Source organism: Heloderma suspectum, chromosome 4, assembly GCF_057233095.1.
Source record: "Heloderma suspectum isolate Gila_16-S chromosome 4, 16-S_ref, whole genome shotgun sequence".
NCBI lineage: Eukaryota > Metazoa > Chordata > Lepidosauria > Squamata > Helodermatidae > Heloderma > Heloderma suspectum.
Genome location: NC_139461.1, coordinates 203,524,312 through 203,544,407, shown reverse-complemented (window position 1 = coordinate 203,544,407; position 20,096 = coordinate 203,524,312). Strand labels below are relative to the sequence as shown.

Below are 20,096 nucleotides of genomic sequence, written 5' to 3'. Positions count from 1 at the left end.
TTTTTATGTGTCTGTCTCTCACTGTCTTCTCCCCTTCTACTCCTTTATCCCAGTCTCCCTCTTTCTATTTCTTTCTATTTCTTCCTTTTCTTATCTCTCCCCACCCCTTATCATCCTGTCTACTGTTCTGTCAAAGGAGCACAAGGGTGGAAATCCACTTTTTACCATGCATCTTTTATAGGTAGAGTGGAATTTCTAATCTGTTTTTAGTGCTTATGAGCAAGGAATGATTGGTATTGGATAATGGATGAATGGGGTACATGTTTATTTGTGTGAGAGAGGGGGGAAAGAAAGAGAAATTCTTTTGGTCAAGGCGTACCAAATGGATTTGGGGGTGGTTCACAAAATAGAGAATGCACAAGGATGAATCACACGATAAAATATATAGCCTAATTGAAACTGTAGTTTGTTTTCATAATCGTGTTCTTTGCACTCTGGCTGCCATTCTTTAGTTAGCATGAACTTGTTACAGTAATTTCTTACTTTTAAGGATAGAGTAATGATGCAGAACACTAATTCATAGCCATTCTAATTGAATTCTGAAAAATGTAATACAGTGCTGCCTTTTTGCATTTTTAAAAAGTAAATAATTAGCTATGATCAGTGGTTATCCTTTTTAATATGGTTAAGATAAGAAGGTGGGTTTATTTCAAGGTTTTGATAAAATTTCTAATCTGGAGATAACTGGATAAGGTCTGAGGAGGGCTGTTGTTTGGGACTGTGGGTAGTATCCAATGCTGACACAGCACTGGCATTAATGACATTGCACTAGTATAAGCCAGCCTAGCGCAAGACCATTCATGCTTGCTAGGCAAGGGGAAAAGCAATAATTTACACTGAATTTTGGTGGCAGATCACCAGTTTTCCCCTTTGCCTAGCAAGTGCTGAAGACATTGTCCTAAGTGTTGTACTGAGCAGTTTACCAGTTTCCTTTTATCCCAAATGTACTGTAGCTTGCTATGGTACAGATGCTTTATGAGAACAGTTGCACAAATGGTAAACATTTAATTAAAATATTAAAGAATCAAATATAGAATGTGGGGGTGGGTGGCAATTGAATTTATTTGACTAACATAGATTCACTTCATCTGGGCTTGGCTTGTCCTGCAGTCCAGAGTGATCTGCTTTGTGAGGATTCTGAGTCAATGCTGTCAGATATAACCCAGTCCCTGTTAGGCTTGAGGCCTACAGCCTGTGTCACGTTATGTTAAGCAGCATAGTTAGTCCACTTTTAGAGAATGAATGAGACCGATGAGTGTGAAACAGCTGAAAACAAACCATGAAGGGTGGAAAGCGGGAAAGAAGCTAGTGAACAAGAAAGAACTGTTGCAATATCTACAGGCACAAGATAACGTGACTGGCTCTGAAGCTTATTTGCACAATGCAATCCCCAGCTATACTGAACATTCAGAAACAGCAAAGTACCCCCAAGGGCACGAAGAAGAAGCAGGAACAAAGATCTAAAACTACGTGATCACGGCATGAAAACTGGATGAGCAATGTCTGGATGACAGTAAGGCAAGCTGATAATGGACCAAGGCAGAGGAGACCACAAAGATACCAATCTATGTAAGACCACAGGAAGGTGTTGACATTTCTGGCAGCCATCAAGACGGGCAGAAGCAAGGGAGTAGAAAAGTGGGCCTCAGATGAGAAAACTTTGAGAAGCCTCCATCTGCAGCCAATGGGACGAGCTCGTGCCCATGCAGCCTGCTTCTCCATGTCCCAGCCTTCGAGACATGTGCTTATGGGTTGGCCACCCTAAGTGGCATGGAAAGAAGCATGACTGCAATGCTTAGGGATTAGTTAGGGATTTAGGACAGTTTTTGTTTGCTTTTAGTACATGTGCATCATTCCTTCAATTAAAGTTACATGCAAGGTGATTTAACTATAAATGCTCATGTTGGTATCTCATTCTCCCTAATAAGGTCTGCACAAATCGAATAACCTTTACGTTAGCTAAAAGCAGTGTGTAACAATGCTTTCACTAATTATTCTGTGTCTGGGCTCACCTCTTGGCATTATATATTTGTTGTTCTTAATTTGTTCTTGTGACACAACTGGAATCTGGAGTATGTTATAACCCTTTGTACACCAATTGGAGAGCAAGTTACACTGAAATCAGTGGTACTTACTCCTGAATAAACATGGATAGGCACAGGCTGCATAAATAATTCCTCATGAGTAAAAGCAGCAAAGTGGGTGAGCAAAACATTAGAAAGAAACCCATAGCATTCACTGTAGCTTATGGCAAATATTTATCTCTCACCCGGCATCAGTTCTTTTTATTTCAGGTAGCCGTATCAGCCACAAGACTGGAAAAGGTCAGTTTACATTCCAATTCCAAAGAAGGGCAACACCAAAGAGTGTTCAAACTACCGTACAATTGCGCTCATTTCACATGCCAGCAAGGTTATGCTTAAAATCCTACAAGCTCGGCTTCAGCAGCATGTGAACCGAGAACTACCGGAAGCACAAGCGGGGTTTCGAAGAGGCAGAGGAACTAGAGATCAAATCGCCAACATTCGCTGGATCATGGAGAAAGCAAGAGAATTCCAGAAAAACGTCTATTTCTGCTTCATTGACTATGCTAAAGCCTTTGATTGTGTGGATCACAACAAACTCTGGCAAATTCTGAAAGAGATGGGGGTAGCAGACCACCTTACCTGTCTCCTGAGAAACCTGTACGAAGGCCAAGAAACAACACTAAGAACCAGACATGGAACAACCGATTGGTTCAAAATTGAGAAAGGAGTAAGACAAGGCTGCATATTGTCGCCCTGCTTATTTAACTTATATGCAGAGTACATCATGTGAAACGCCGGTTTGGATGAATCACAGGTCGGAATTAAGATTGCTGGGAGAATTATCAACAACCTCAGATACGCAGACGATACCAACCTAATGGCAGAAAGCAAAGAAACTCTAAAGAGCCTCTTGTTGAGGGTGAAAGTGGAAAGTGCAAAAGCTGGTTTGAAACTCAACATTAAAAAAACGAAGATCATGGCATCTGGCCCCATCACTTCCTGGCATATGGAAGGGGAAGAAATGGAAGCAGTGACAGAGTTTATTTTCTTGGGCTCCAAGATCACTGCAGATGGTGACTGTAGCCATGAAATTAAAAGACGCTTGCTCCTGAGGAGGAAAGCTATGGCAAACCTAGACAGCATAGTCAGAAGCAGAGACATCACCTTGCCAACAAAGGTCCGTCTAATCAAAGCTATGGTTTTCTTAGTAGTAATGTATGGCTGTGAGAGCTGGACTATAAGGAAAGTTGAGTGCCAAAGAATTGATGCTTTCGAACTGTGGTGCTGGAGAAGACTCTTACGAGTCCCCTGAACTGCAAGGAGGTCAAATCAGTCAATCCTAAAGGAAATCAACCCTGAGTGCTCACTGGAAAGACAGATACTGAAGCTGAAGCTCAAATATTTTGGCCACCTAATGCGAAGAGAAAACTCACTGGAGAAGACGCTGATGCTAAGAAAGATTGAAGGCAAAAGGAGAAGGGGATGGCAGAGGATGAGATGGCTAGATAGCATCACCGAAGCAATGAATATGAACTTGAGCACACTCCAGAAGAGAGCGGAGGACAGGAGGGCCTGGCATGCTGTGGTCCATGTGGTCACGAAGAGTCGGACATGACTTAACAACTGAACAACAACAAGCCTTATCTTTGGTCCTAAAGGGAGGGGACCCAGCCATAGTTGTGTGTCTTATGTTGTACTTCTACCTACTGATCTAAACTGAAATATTCCTTTAAAAAAGAACTATGTGCATGTTCAGGGGCACCTGGGGGGAGGAGGCACCACTTCCTTTTCTGCCTCAGGCAACACAGTGGCTTGGGCTGGCCTTGCCCCACACATCCCTAACAGTCTTGGATTAGTTCTGTGCTTGTATATTTTGGATTCTTACCATTCTTACGCTCAGTAGAGGAATATTACTAAAAACCAATGACAGGGAATGGCCATTGCAATCCATTGGCTCCTTCTTAATGGCCACGGGGCTGCATAGAATTTCCAGTGGCCCTTGGAACACATTGAACCAAAAGCAATTGGGTGCTTACATGAGATTTTAGGAGTCATCCCCAAATGGCCAAACAAAAAGTATTGCCACAGAAACGCTCTGGGATTGTTTAGGATCTTGACATGAAGTTGCAAGCCTCAGAATAAAGCTATGCAAAGGCTTGTCATTCAGAATAGCATTGGCCATGTAAATACATAGGAATGAGCTGTGATTCTGTACACTAACCTGCAGGCCTAAGAATAAGGCCATACTAACATGAATAGCTACTGGAATGCATTGGGATAAATAAACTGTACCCTGATGAGTTGTTAGTGGGCATCAAATATACCCTTCATAACCTTATTCTTAAGTTGCAGGGCAGGCTGGGCAACGTGTAAAATCCTAACCGATCACACTGCATTTCAGTGGTCATTCTCAAGGACAGCAATTTTCTGTTCCGCCATGCAAAAATTCTGCAGCTTGACCTTATCCTGCCTCCAGAATGACTTGCAGTCAACAATATGAGGTGTTTAGACTTAAATCTCAGCAAGGGACTAGCATGATCAGTATTTTCTGATCATAGTCTTTGAAATGGCATGGTTGATCACAAGGAGAAAGACAGCTGATTCACCCATTGCACAATTTCATCCAATTTTGTTTAGATTTTGAAAATATTTAAAGAGGACTCGGGCAGAGTTTTGCTCATTTGTGTTCATCTGTTGGGTCCTGGACTTATGTGCTCAGAGAGCAACAGAAAAGAAGCTCTGTCCTGTCGGCACTGGAATGTGGGGGCCATTCAGCCCAAGCTCGAAATGGCAACAGACCTATTAGTGGTTCAAACAGTAGTATAGTGGAGCCAGGGCTTGCAGTGTCTTAAGCCCTGGGACTTTTTGATGAGCAGGGACATCTGTGTCCTTTGCCACCCCCTTCAGGCTTTCCTCTGAGCTTAGCTGCGATCCTCACAGTAGCTGGGGGAGAAATGGATTTCCCCAGTAACAATATATTGTGAGCCTTCTCTGTTGAGATGTGAAGTATTTTGGAGTGAATGGAGAGTTAAAACCCATCAGTTTTACAAAAGACCTGCTCTTGCTGGAGATAAAAAACTGTTTTGTTGACACTGAGATAGAAAAAGTATTTTTCTCTGGTGATAGGAAAAGCAGCTCTGGGAAAATCTTGAGCTGGTGGTCTTATGCTGTTTGTATCTATTTCTGATGCAATCTGAAGTCTCTCCAGCCAAAGTCCAACATGCTAACCATTATGTGCCCTTTGCCAGCTCACTATTTTGTCCCTGTCAGTTGTCTTAATGACTCAGGTTTTATGGTATATACTGCTGCTCTTGGAGTGTGTACACACACACACACACACACACACGCATGGATCAACATAGCTGCTGGCAAGTTTTGGGCTCTCCTTGGCGGCATGGCTATGGGGACTTCATGATGAGCATTTGCATTTCAGCAGTTACAACTATACCACTGGGTTTAAACCCAGGTCTGTCTCAATCATGTTTCAAACTTTTACAGCAAAAGGAGTTCATGGCTAGGAAGTATTAAATCCTCCCCAATCCATGCCGTTTTGAGTGAGACAGAGAGTGAGGCAAGGAGAAAGTCAATTTTAAGCCTCAGGAAGCACCTTTTCCAAAGGGCCTCCCATGTTATGAGTTGGAATGAGCCAAATTGCTCAGGTGGCAGATGTCTGCCCCTCTTTGATGGGTAGCACAGCCACCCATTTCCCGTCACTGATGCTCAAAATGTTTCATACACTGTTGGAACAAGCAAATGCATTAGCAGCATTTTTAAAACAATAACTCCTGCATTTAAAGCCTTAGGCATTTAAAGCCTTAAGGCATGGCGTGCAGGGGGAGAGATAGCAACGGTCTCCTCCGGGGGACGGCCCCAGGGGATGTTCCTGCAATGAGGGTGAGTGGACAAGCAGCTTATTGCTTTCATTTTTGGTACCTTTTAGAATGACCTCTCTGTGGCATATGCAGTCCTGAAGGGAGACTAGAATCGGGTAAACACTTGTCTAGGGTTCCTGTCGAGCCGCCAATCCAGCAGATTAAGCTGCTTGTCCACTCACCCTCATTGCAGGAACATCCCCTGGGGCCGTCCCCCGGAGGAGACGTTGCTAGCGAGTGCCAGGCAAGTCCATCATGAGCTCTGCCTGTGGGTTTCCTTCCTCTCCTCGCTTTTCCTTTTCTCTGGCTGCCCCATCTGTCTCCTGCCATAGGTGCCTTTTAAACTCATTCCTCCTCCTGTGGCCAGAATAAGCACATTAAGAAATGAGGCTTAGCCAGGATGTGCGAGGCATAGTCCGTCACTTGTTTCTCTTCTCTCTCCCCACATATGCCCCTTTCCTGCTTATAGCTTTGCCACCTTCTCTGCCCCATTTTTGTGTCCCTGCCTCTCTGTGTCTTCTCCCCTTTTACGCCTTTATCCCAGTCTCCCTCTTTCTATTTCTTCCTTTCCTTATCTGCCCCCCCCCCTTATCATCCAGTCAGAGAGAGAGAGAGAAAGTGTATGCAGGAGAAGGTAAGTTCATGGGCTGGGATTATGAGAAAGGGAGAGAGGCTGTTGGAACAGTGGAAAGAAGGAAGGAAGGGAGGAAGAAAGTAGGAAGTCTGGTTCTTTTGGTCAAGGCATAATTATACTGGCTGTCCAGAGTGGCTGCCCAGTGCCTCACTCTGAAGATTCTCAGAGCAAAGCATTGGGCGTGTCAGGTGCTCTGTGGTGGGTAGGCAGCGGCGGCAGCTGCAACCAACTCAGCAGCCACAGCCAGCTGTGGAAATCTGGTTGTGGTGGCTTTGGGTGGCCCCGTGGGATGTGGATGGGGAGGGGCACGATTTGCTGCCCCTCGTAATCTGCTTTCTGAGGGAAGGGTCTCCCTAGACCCATTGAGGAAGTGTGGTGCCTGTAACAATACACATCATGAGACAACTTAGGATGAAGGACCCCATGCCAATCCTATAGACATTCAAAAGTCAATCTATGATAGAGAAGACAGCTACATTTTTGGATACTTAAAGAGCAGCAAAGCCACCTCAATGTATTTTTATGGCCATTCAGAAAGGCCAGTCTCTGCGTGTGTCTGTCCTTCTCCTTCCTTTATAGCTCATTACATTGATATATGACTATGTGGTCATAGCTTGCCATGGCACTTCATAGAATAAGAAAAGAAACAAATAATTGCATGAACAAATAAGGAACTATGTTCTGGCAATTGTATATATAATTTAATGTCATGTATATAATGGAATTTATGTTTGCCAATAGGGAATAAACTTGGAGGTCTGGGTGCAGAATTGATCAATCTACTGCATTTCTATAGTTCATTTGTAGAAAGCTACATATACATGGAAACTGTTTACTTCAAATCTCTTCTGAGTCACAACTCATTTAATATTACGCCACAGTGGGGTCAGAATATATGTGTGTGTGTGTGTGTGTGTGTGTATAATGTAAATGTAAAGCAGCACAACAGCAAAGCAACAAGGAGGCTATGGATCCACTATGGTTAAAATATATAAGAAAGATAAGTCTTCAGTTAAAATATATAAGAAAGATAGACCAACAACAGAATAATTTAAAAGTATATTTAGTACTAAAAATTTCAGCTTCTGCCTTCATCAGTAGCTGTGATGTTCAGTGGATACCAAGAGTGGCAGTTTGGAAAGCTGGAAGATGAAAATTTCTAAGAAGAAAAAAACAGAGGTGTGAGTGGTATAAAACTTAATTGTCCTCCGGGTGAAGTCCTTACATAAATATGTATTTAAATTAATCTGTTTATCTATTTTTCATGCACACACACAGACATAAAGGAGGAAAAAGCTCTCCCTTGCAGTCATTCAGAATAGCTAACCTATCTATCTGTCTCTCTGTCCGTCCGTCCGTCTGTCCGTCCATCCATCTATCTATTTATGCAGGAGCTAATTCAGCCTTCCCAACATGATGACTTCCAGATATTTTGGATGAGAACTGCCATCATCTCTACAGACATGATGGGAGTCCTTGTCTAGAGAGATTCTATTTCCCTTGTTAGGTTTCCTGTCCATTCGAGTGCTGATCTTGAGTGTCTGCATCTTACACTGGGTACCCAAGACAGATTAGGGATTCTGCTGGTGTACCACCCACCCTGCTACCCATCAGACTCCCTGCCTGAGCTGATGGAGGTGGTCTCGGTGTTGAGGACCCCTAGGATCATGGTTCTGGAGGATTTCAACTTCCATGCTGAGGCCATCGGATCCAGGGTGGCTCAGGACTTTATGGCCACCATGACAACCATGGGGCTGTCCCAACATGTAATTGGCCCAACACACACACGCTTGATCTGGTTTTCTTGACTGGGCAGGTGGATGGTGACCTGAAAGTCAAGGAATTAGTATTTATCCCCTTGTCATGGTCGGATCACTTCCTATTAAGGTTTAGATTCTCGGCAGCCTTTCCCCTCTGCAAGAGTGGGCAACCTATTAAGATGGCCCACCCTTGGAGGTTAATGGATTCTGATGGACTCCAGAGGGCTCTGGTGGGTTTTCCTGCTGGTATGGTTGGTGGTCCTGTCAAAGCCGTGGTTATTCTGTGGAATGCAGAGATGACTAAGGCTCTTGACACAATTGCTCCCAAGCCCCCTCTCCCTCTGAGCAGAGCCCAGGCAGCTCCTTGGTGTACACCTGGGCTGAGGGTAATGAAGCAAGAGGGAAGACTGTTAGAACACAGGTGGAGGAAGACTCATGCTGAATCTGACTGAGCACAGGTTAGAACTCATAGACCTTATTCTGTGGTGGTGAGGGTGGCAAAAATAGAGTTCTTTTCCATCTGCATTTCATCTTCTCAGTGTCATCCAGTGGAGCATTTTCAAGTGGTTCATGGCCTTTTGCAATCTGGGCCAAGGGGAGAGATAGTGGAACCCTCAGGAGCTCGTTGTGACAAGTCTGCACTCACATTTGTCATGACTTGGACATCACAGTTAGTGCAGCCCCACTAGTAGAGGTGCCCAGAGCACTGTCTAGTCCAGTTTTATTGGATGAGTTTCAGTTGTTGAGGCCTGAGGATGTGGACAAGGTGCTTGGCCAAGTCCAGTCGACCAGCTATGTGCTTGACCCTTGCTTGTCATGGCTTATTACATCTAATAGGGAGGGGATGACCGGCTGGGCTCAGGAAGGTATCAACTCCTCCTTGAGAGAGGGAGTGGTACCAGCCTCTTTAAGGGAGGTGGTAATTAGGCCACTCCTGAAAAAGCCTGATCTGGACACAGAAGATGTTAACAATAGGCGGTTGCTAATATCCACTTCCTGGGCAAGGTGCATGAGCAAGTGGTTGCTGGTAAACTCCAGGCACTCTTGAATGAAACAGATTATCTAGATCCATTTCAGTCAGGCTTCAGACCTGGTTTTGGAACAGAAACTGCCTTGGTGACCCTGTGGGATGACCTTTGCCAGAAGAGAGACAGGGGGAGTGCGACCTGTTGATTCTCTTGGACCTCTCAGTGGCTTTCAGTACCATTGACCATGGTATCCTTCTGGATAGGCTATCTGAGCTGGAGGTACTGCACTGTAGTGGTTCCACTCCTACTTGGATGGCTGATTCCAGAAAGTGATGCTGGGGGATTATTGCTCTGTCCCTTGGCAGGTATGCCATGGGCTGCCACAGGGCTCTGTTTTATCCCCCATGCTGTTTAACATTTCTGTGAAACCGCTGGGGGAGGTTATCCAGAGATATGGACTGAGGTGTCATCAATATGTGGATGACACACAGCTCTATCTCTCCTTTTCATCTAATCCAGGTGAGGCAGTGGGCATTCTGAACCAGTGCCTGGGTGTGGCAATGGGCTAGATGAGGACCGATAAACTGAGATTCAGTCCAGACAAGATGGAGGAACTCTTAGTGGGTGGTTTGTCTGCCTAGCTGTGATGTTTAACCTGTTCTGGAGGGGGTTGCATGCCTCCTAAAGCAGCCGTCTCCAAAGTGGGGTGCATGCACCCCAGGGGCTGTGCGACATGATCCACGGGGGTGTGCGAGCTGCCTGTTCATTGAGCAGCCTCCTGCTGCTCCTATGAGGTGGGTGGCGGCGGTGGCAGCAGGATGGGAATGGAGCCAAGAGGGAAGCTCTCTCTTGGCTCTTGTCCCATTAAGAACAACTGCTCGGGTCATGATGACTTCCTGCTGAAGGAAAGCGGGAAGGAGATTAACCCTTCTCACTCTCCTTTCAAAGCCAAGAAGGAAGCAGGCACTTTTCTCACAGCTTCCATCCTGCCAAAAGAGAGTGGGAAGGGTTAACAGCCCAGGCCAGGACACCAGTTGGCCAAGGAGTGGGACTCTGTGCAGGGTGGGTGTGGGGCTGGTGACCAGGACTCCCAGCTCTGGGGCAGGCAGGAGCCTGGCCACGCACGCCTCCCAAAGAGCTTTGGCTATTGGCCAGTATAAAAATGTAATAAATAAATCTCTCACCATTGTCCATGCTGGCTGAGGCTGATGGGAATTATAGTAAAAAAAACCCACAAGCATCTGGAGTGCACCAGGTTGGGGAAGGCTGATCTAATTCATCCCAATGCTTTCCAGTGGCCATTTATTTTTGTGGACAGCCCCTAAAATCCACTGTGTAAGTAACCAATCATTCTGGGTTTAAGCACTCCAAATGTCATTTTGAAACATATTCCTATGGCCATTTGGAAGGAACCAATGTATTTCAGTGGTGGCCACTGAATCCTCTGTCATTCACCTTAGTTTGTCCGGCTGATACCGTCATATAGAGATTGACTCCTAGTGTTACATTGCAGCAAGGATTTCAAAGTCCCACATGGGAGTGGCTCCTGCTTTGGTGCCTGGTCACTTAAGGGCAAATTTTAAAGATGGGAGGATTGCTTCAAGAACATAAAGATAAAGAGAGAATTTCTGGTGCCCTTTGAACCATTTTGTTTATTCAGTATGCAGAAGTTTTAAAAGTGAATAAATGACACTAATCCTATCTCTTGTTTCGTTTCTTATATTTATTCACTCAGTTTACTGGAACTGCAGCCTGAATCATACTCTGTGAATTAGTTGGGAATGTGGCCAAAGATGGCATTCCTATGCTGCCCTCTGCATCTCCCTCCATAATGTGTAAAAACAGGTACCCCATGTGCCAGCAGGAGCCAATGTTGTGGAATGGAAGTAGGGAAGTAACAATGTCATGATGTCACAACATGGAACAAGTGTTACTATCTGTCATGAATGGAGGGAGAAGTCAACAGGGGGATGCCAATTTCAGCAGCAGCTCCATGTCACTGGTAACATGGCTTTAGCATCCCTGTGCAGTGGTGTAATAGAGCCTGGGCTTGCAGGGACGCAGCACTGGCACTTTCTGATTAGCAGGGATGCTGAGGTCATTTGCCTCCTCCCTCAAGCTTCCCCGTTTCCTCGGAGCTTAGCTGCAATCCTCACAGTAGCTGGGGAGAAATGAATTTTCCCAGCAACAACCTATAGTTCCCTATTATAATGCAAAGTAGTTTGGGGGTGGCCTGGTCTTGACTGGGCAATTAAGACCCATTTACTTTACAAAACATCTGGTCCTGGCAGAGATGAGAACTGCTAGAACTGATTTGTTGATATGGATCAACACCACTGCCTTAATGTTTGGATTCTCCCTGGGGGTATGGGGGTTATGGGGTCTGCCTTGATGAACACCTGCACTTCAAAACTGACCACTGCATCACTGTCCCTGTGTCATTCCTAACAGCCACCTTCAGTGAGCTGTTTCACCAGGACAGAAAAGTTTCAGATGCACCAAAACATCAAAAACTCTAAAGGTCATGTTGGTAGTGATATGTGACTGAGGATGTCATGCCAAGGTAGGAATTTAGGTTGGTTGGTGCTGATGCCTTGTTCCTACCTGGAATTGTACATATTAGCCTTTGGGTCTGGTACAGAATGATGTAGTGACAAGGGGGAGATGGCCTTCAAGGAAATGTCTTAAGGAAATAAATGCCCAAAAGAAAATGGCTCAGTATCTGCTGAAAGTGTTCCTGATATGCTACTAACATGAGTAAGCCTGCTTAATGTCAGCGTAAATGAAAAGAAAATAAAAGGTTAAAAAAACAAAGACATTTGGCAGGGAGGTGTCTCCACGACAACGGAAGGAGATGGAAGGAGAAGCCAATCGTGGCTTATCTGGATTTTTCAAGGAGCTGGCTTTGCTCCACGCAGGGCTCCACAAGCCAGTACATCACACCAGTAAAAGTCACTTCACAGAAAGTACTTCCGGGTGGGTGGTGGTGGTGGTGGAGTGAATGTCATCTGAATGGCAGAGGCTGCTCAACTAATAAGAGAGGCTCCCCCTTTCTCCTTTGAGAATAAGAGGGGCTCCCCCACATTCAGGGGACAAGCCTCATTCACCACAACGGGAGTTACTTCTGAGTAGACACTAATAGGTTTGTGTTTGGAAACACAGGGGGGACAGGAACAATCTCCTTCACCCCCCCCCAACCTTGCTTCCTTACATAAGCATTCCTTTCCAGAACACAGTGTTCTAGCTGCCCTGCTGCGATCAATCGAAGCTTCAAAGCTTCGACACTAAGGCACTCTAAATGAGTTATTTTGATTCATGGGAATCTTGGTGTGCATTTTGGGAACAACCCCTCACTTCTGAGTAGACACACATATGTTTGTGCTGGGAAAGAGGGAGGGGAAACAAAGGGAGGGGAAACCAGCCCCCTTTCTAACCCAATGTTGCACAGGAACAAAGGTCTGAATTAGTTACTTCCGAAGGCAATAAACCAAACAAGGGAGAATTGCAGCTTGAGGAAAGAGCTTTACAGCCTTTAGGGAATTAGTGCTTTAAAATGTGTTATTTCAATTGAGGGGGATCTCTGGTGTGTGCATTCAGGGGACAAGCCCCATTGACCACAATGGGAGGTACTTCTGAGTAGACACTAATTGGTTTGTGCTGGGAAACACAGGGACAGGAAACGGCCCTTGACCGGTGTCATGGTAAAAGGCACACCCCTGGTCAGGGCTAACAAACCCGAGGTTAATGCAGGGGTTGGGGCACACAACAACTATACCACAGAGAACCCGACTTAAGGAAAAGAATTGGACTTTAAGCAGTTTCAGGAAATCCAGTTTTTCCCTGGTAAGCTCTGAGGTGGCTGTTGGATGGCCATGATGTCCTATATCCCTAATGACCTCCAAAGGCAGCCAGCTCAGAGTAAATCGCTCATGCAGCCCCCCCTCCCCAGCCAAGAGAAATATATTGAGAAACTGAATACACATGGAATTGGGAGGTAGAAGAAAGGAACAAAATGGAAAACTGTCATAAGCAGCTTCAGGAATTCTTGCCTAGGCCAGGGACAACCTGGAGCTTTTCTACATGAGGCATTTATTGTACACTCATGATGCCTTACTCACAGTTGTTTACAGGTTCTTTAGACAATGCCATGACCCTCCAGGTTTGCTTCATTTTTTTAAAGAGCACGTTCCCAGTTTTTTTCAGAGTGGGGAAAGTGGGGTATTATTTCTGAAAGCGAAAGTAAAGGTATTTTCCTACTTGTCTAATTGTGATATTGTGCTACAGCACAGCGCCACCTGGAGGCTATGTAGCAGAAAAACAGGAAAGGAAAGATCTTTGTATAGTGTTCAGATCTCAATTCTGCGGCCAAACCAAAAGTAGATATAGCGATTAACAGCCTTGTGTAGAAAAGCTTTTGTCCTTCCTTATGCAACTGAGCCATAAGACTCTTCTAGAATGGCAGCCTCATCCTATCTTTACATAGCACACAGAACTACATCCATTAGTGGAAAGCTATGTAAAGGCTTCCACAAAATAGTGTGCATGCATGTAGACAACAGCCCACCACAGACTCCTATGGGAAATACTTTTTCATTCATCCCCTTTTAACATTGTATTTCTTCCATGGATGTGATGTCTTTATAGGAAATTCATCATGTGCAAAGTGTCTCACTTGAAGAATTCTGACCTCAAGCTCCTTAAGTTATATAATCCCTAGTCATGCTCTCCATAGCATCCATGCAAGCATAAACTCTGCACTCCTACCCAAGGCTTACAATGACATCTAACATACAAGCTGTTGATTAATTCTATTATATAGAAGTTCTTATTAATTCTATTATAGTAAAGTTGGTTTCTTTAAAAAGAAAACACACACACACACACACACATATATATATATGTATATATATATATATATATATATATATATATATATTAACCAAATGCTGAAAAGGTATGAGCCGGTATGACATTAAGAGGAGTTGTCTTCAGGATTCAGAGCTTTTAAAGTTATTAACATACACATAAATGGGAAAGCAAATCCCAATATTTACCAATGTGGATCACCTGGCAGGAATTATACCTGAGGGCAGAATCCAATGAAGGGCTTACGCCCGTGCTGATTCTTTTCTGCCCCCCTGATTCCCTTCTACAAGTGGTAGGTCCCGCCAATTCAGTTATGCCAACGGAACCCACCACTTACACAAGGGAGATTTAGCACTTCCTAGGGGAAGCCCTGAAATGAGCAGAAACGCTCATTTCTGGAACAAGGCAGGTCAGTGGAGCTCCCTTATGTGAGTTTGTTTCTGCTCATTTTGGGGGTTGCTCCAGCAGCGTTAAATTGCCATTGCGCAGGTGGTGGTGTTTACTTGTGCAATGGAATTGGTAGGGCAGAAGCACCCTGTTGGATTCTGCCCACAGTTTCCTACAAATGGGGGATTTACCAAGTTTGGCTTCTATTTGAAGACTGTCAGAATCCAGAAATTGCCCATCGCCGAACAGCTGCTATTAGCAATGTTGGGTGGGGGTGGGCAAGAGAGATATAGATACAATACCTGTCTCTTTTTCCCCTCACAGAACTGATAGCAGATTAGGGGAAAGGCCTGGAGGCAAAGGGTTAAACAGCCTCTCTTTCCCAGAGTGCCACAGAGAAGCTCCATGGGTCTGGTTATTAGCAAAAGAAAAACTCCCAATCTTTCTCAGTTCTGTAAACTTCAGTAGCATTACACAACATGACACTTTTTCTCATCTCGCTACAGATTTGATATGCCACCAGATATAATACAGTTAGTAGGTCCCATTACGTAGGATTAATGTGGATTTTTTTTTTTCTGTTCAGTGTGCTTAGTTTTAAAGCAAATCAGATGTCCAAGACTGGTAAATTTATTACTTTTGTGGTAGCTTACATGCATTAGCAGCAAGCAAGTTAAGAGCAATTTTCCTGACCCACAATAGCATTAATTGCCAAGGGGATTCCTTAATTTAAATGCTTTTGATTTGGGTGATTTGTATCTCTGGGATTTTATGTGGATTTTTCTGGATACATTGTTTTGCGATTTCTGTTGTAATGGCCATTGGCTACAGGCAGTAAATTTGACTGACTGACTGACATTCCAAACTGCTGCTATGATTAACTTTAGTTTCAACTTTTAAAGAAATGCTTGCAATGTATTTATGATAAAAGCAGAACAAGGAAATGAAGGTTTGATTTATTCATTATACTCTTAGGAATTCCTCAGGTTGTTAACATATAACAAAAGAAAGTATTAACACTGACAAATAGCTGGATTTTCATGACAGAACAAAGTCCTGTCATAAAACATGCAAGGGTTTTCTGTGTGTGTGTGTGCGCGTATATAAGCCCTGGCATAAATAACCCTTCTGTGCCATTATTCCTGTCAGTGAGATTGGCGTAAGTAGCAAAAGCAAAGATGGTGCTTAATCGATGGCTAATTTTAATGGTGTTCGTGCTACTACACGGAGTGACAGGCACCCTGGTAAAGCTCAACAATGGTGGATTTGAAGACATTGTTATTGCAATTAACCCTGGGTTACCTGAAGACAACAAAATAATTGACAGCATAAAGGTAAGGTTGTTAAATAATATAATAGTGTGGCAGCATAGCCATTAGCGACTTTGCCAAATTATGATAAGCTAGAAAAATTCAGCTTCAATTTTGTAACCATAAATGTTCTACGCTGCTACAGGAAATCTCACACCACCCCCACAAGTTCATTTAAGTGGGACCTGCAACAAAATGTTCCACTATGTAGTGCTCCTGTTCACTGTTGCAATCAGTCAGCCACACCCTTTTCCAGGATATTCCATTCCATTCCCCCTTGCCCACTTTTCAGTCAGCTCTCCATAGCCACTGAACATGGCCAGGCCTCATTAGGTTATTTTGGGGGTCCCACACCTTTAGGGGGGCGGGATTGTCAGAAAGAACTCTGGCCTGTACCCTGAGGTAAATTTTGTGCAGTTTTGACTATTAGATGTAAAGATGTCCCATTTACAGACTTCCCTACTAATTAGAGCGTACTGGGCTATGAGTGTACCAAATTTCAGGAATGCAGGTGATATGGAAGCAGGTTAACTGTTTGGGGGTTAACTTGACGGGGTAACTTACAAACACACACACTCCTTTCAAATTTCTAAAGTAATCATGGTACCTTAGAACACATGTGTATTTTTATGTATTTGTTTATTTGCTTTTAAAAATGTAGATGCTGCTCTTCAATAAAAACTATTTTCAGGCTGGCCTATGAATAAAAATAAAATAAATAATATAGAGAGTTGGATCCAGACTACATTAGGTGCACTTAGTTCCTATTGAAATCAATGGGACTTGAGTTAAGTTCAACTAATTTAGTTAAGTTCAACTAAGTTCAGCTATCATCATCTGGATTCAATCATTATAAAACAACAATAAACTTTTAAAATGCAGATTAAATCAGCATAATATAGCACAGATAAAACTGAGAGTTAAAAGACCTTGGAAATTAAAAAGGGTGACACTGAAAAGACATCAAAGTAGGCACCAAACAAGCCTTCCTAGAGACAGTCTTCCACAAGGTGCCACTATCAAGAGGGCCCTTTCCCCACACCAACCACATCATCTCAGATGATAGTGGCACCCAGGGAGGGTCTCCGAACATGATTTCTGTGTGCTAGATTTCAGCTTGCTGTCTAGTGCTGGAGTAGCTCAACTATTTGGGTGTATTCTTTCCCCCCTCTCCCCCAACTTTGAAAGGCAAATTTACAAATGTCCCACTCCAGAGATTTTTATTAATCTAGGCTATGCATATTCTTCAGAGAATGGACAGATGCCTCTCATGCCAAGGATCTGCCTCCAGGGGTCAGGGGGAACTTGTGCTACTGGGAGATACAATCATTAGACAGCTGGATTTGTGATGGGCATCTAGACCACATGGAGAATGGCCTGCTTGGTACAAAGGTCGCAAATATCATGTGCCATCTAGACAGCCTGGTAGACAGTGTTGGGTGGAGTTTGGGTCAAGGCACCAAAAAAAGGAAGAAGAAGAAGAAGAAGAAGAAGAAGAAGAAGAAGAAGAAGAAGAAGAAGAAGAAGAAGAAGAAGAAGAAAGGGGGGAAAGGATATTGTAGATTTAGAAAAGGTGTAGAAAAGGACAACCAAAATGATCAAGGCACTGGAAGAACTTCCCTCTGAGGAAAAGTTAGAACGTCTGGAAATGTTTAACTTAGAAAAAAGGGAAGACATGATAGAGGTGTATAAAATTATGTATGGTATGGAGAAAGTGGATAGGGAACCATTTTTCTTCACACAGCTCATAGTTAAACTATGGAATTCACTACTGCAAGGTGTAGTGATGGCCATCAATTGGGATGGCTTTTATATAAGCAGATTACACAACTTCATGGAGATAAGGTATCGATGGCTACTAGTCATGATGGCTAGTCCTGATACCTCCAGTATCAGAGGCTGTATGCCTATTACACCAATTGCTGGGGAATATGAGTGGAATGGTGTTATTGCACTCATGTCCTACTTCTGGGCTTTCCACTGGCAGCAGGTTGGGAGTGTGTGAGCAGAACTTTGGTCCGATCCAGCATGACTCTTCTTATGTGCTTATTTCAGTGGTCCTAGTACCAGTGATGTGGGGAAATGTAGTCATGAGGTCCTGGAAGCTAAATTTAGCTTACTAGGTAGAAGGTTGAAAGGCAGGACATCCTCACTAGCTTTCTTTGAAATGTTACCTGTTCCACACAGAAGGCCAGCTAGACAGGTGAAAATGAAGAGTTCCAATTTATTTATTTATTTATTTATTTATTTTATTTCATTTCTATACCGCCCAATAGCTGAAGCTCTCTGGGCGGTTCACAAAAACTAAAACCAAACAACACACAATAAAACAATTTAAAATATATAAAACATTAAAACCACAATATAACAATACAACCACAATAAAACCTAGCAGCAGTACAGGAGTTTAAAATACAGATTTAAAACAGCAAAGATAAAAATTTAGAAAGCTAAAATGCCTGGGAAAATAAAAAGGTCTTCACCTGGTGCCGAAAGGAGTACAAGGTAGGCGCCAGGCGAACCTCACTAGGGAGCTCATTCCAGAGCCGGGGTGCCACAACAGAGAAAGCCCTCCTCCTAGTAGCCACCCGCCTTACTTCCTTCGGCAGGGGCTCACGGAGAAGGGCCGCTGATGATGATCTTAAGGTCCGGGCAGGCACATATGGGAGGAGGCGATCCTTCAGGTAACCTGGCCCCAAGCCGTTAAGGGCTTTGAATGTTAACACCAGCACTTTGAATCGGGCCCGGAAATGGACTGGCAGCCAGTGCAGCTGGAAAAGTACTGGCATAATATGAGCTCGCAGGCCAGTCCCTGTTAACAATCTTGCTGCCCTATTTTGGACCAGCTGAAGTTTCCGGACCGTTTTCAAAGGCAGCCCCACATATAACGCATTGCAGTAAAATCCAGACGAGAAGTTATCAGAGCATGGATCACTGTAGCTAGGCTATCTCTGTCCAGATAAGGGCGTAGTTGGTATACCAGCCTAAGCTGATAAAAAGTGCTCCGTGCCACTGAGTTCACCTGTGCCTCAAGTGACAGTTCTGGATCCAAGAGCACCCCCAAACTACGAACCTGATCCTTTAGGGGGAGTGCAACCCCCTCCAGAACAGGTTGAATATCACCTAGCCGGGCAGACGAACCACCCACTAACAGTACCTCCGTCTTGTCTGGATTGAGTTTCAGTTTATTAGCCCTCATCCAGTCCATTACTGTGCCCAGGCACTGATTCAGAACAGCCACTGCCTCACCTGGTTTTGATGAGAAAGAGAGGTAGAGCTGGGTGTCATCCGCATATTGATGGCACCTCAGCCCACACCTCCGGATAACCTCCCCCAGCGGTTTCATGTAGATGTTAAACAGCATGGGGGGTAGAATAGAGCCCTGTGGAACCCCATGGCACAATTGCCATGGCACAGAGCAATAATCCCCCAGCACCACCTTCTGGAATCAGCCATCCAAGTAGGAGCGGAACCACTGTAGTGCAGTGCCTCCAACTCCCAACCCAGACAACCTATCCAGAAGGATACCATGGTCGATGGTATCGAAAGCCGCTGAGAAGTCCAGGAGAATCAACAGGGTCGCACTCCCCCTGTCCCTCTCCCGGCAGAGGTCATCCCACAGGGCGACCAAGGCAGTTTCCATTCCAAAACCAGGCCTGAAGCCCGATTGAAATGGATCTAGATAATCCGTTTCATTCAAGAGTGCCTGGAGCTGTCCTACAACCACCCGCTCAAGCACCTTGCCCAGGAAGGGGATGTTGGCCACTGGCCTATAATTGTTAACATCCTCTGGGTCCAGGTTAGGCTTTTTCAGGAGTGGTCTAATTACTGCCTCTTTTAAAGCAGCAGGCACCACTCCCTCTCTCAAGGAGGAATTTACAACCTCCTGGACCCAGCCGGACAACCCCTCCTTGTTTGATTTAATAAGCCATGAAGGGCAAGGGTCAAGCACACAAGTGGTCGTGCTCCAATGACACAGTTTGCATGTAATGGCAGCAAATCGTGGGTTAATGATTTGCTGGTAGACATGCCCCACATGAGCCACTTCTGCTCTCTGTAAACAACCTCCAATTGGTGTGATCAGAGGTTGTTGGTGCGACATGCAAACCCAGATGGCTGGTTGTTTAGGGGCTAAACAACCCAGCGGTTAACCCAGCAACAAACCATGGGTTAACCACTGGGTTGTTTAGTCCCTAAACAACCCAGTGGCCCAGGTTCGCATGTTATGCTGACAACCTCCAAGTGGAAGCAGCTTGTGCATGGCATCCATCT

General features: G+C 44.4%; 1 protein-coding gene across 1 annotated transcript in view; it reads left to right on the top strand.

Annotated features, from left to right (window-relative positions):
* Nucleotides 1–15,646: 15,646 nt before the first annotated feature.
* LOC146347971 (calcium-activated chloride channel regulator 1-like) overlaps nucleotides 15,647–20,096 on the top strand; it is a 48,849-nt gene continuing 44,399 nt past the window's right edge. Inside the window, exon 1 of the mRNA XM_084848217.1 lies at nucleotides 15,647–15,848. Within this exon, the coding sequence (XP_084704343.1) occupies nucleotides 15,693–15,848 (156 nt within the window). The 5' untranslated portion in view covers nucleotides 15,647–15,692. The remainder of the gene's footprint in view (nucleotides 15,849–20,096) is intronic.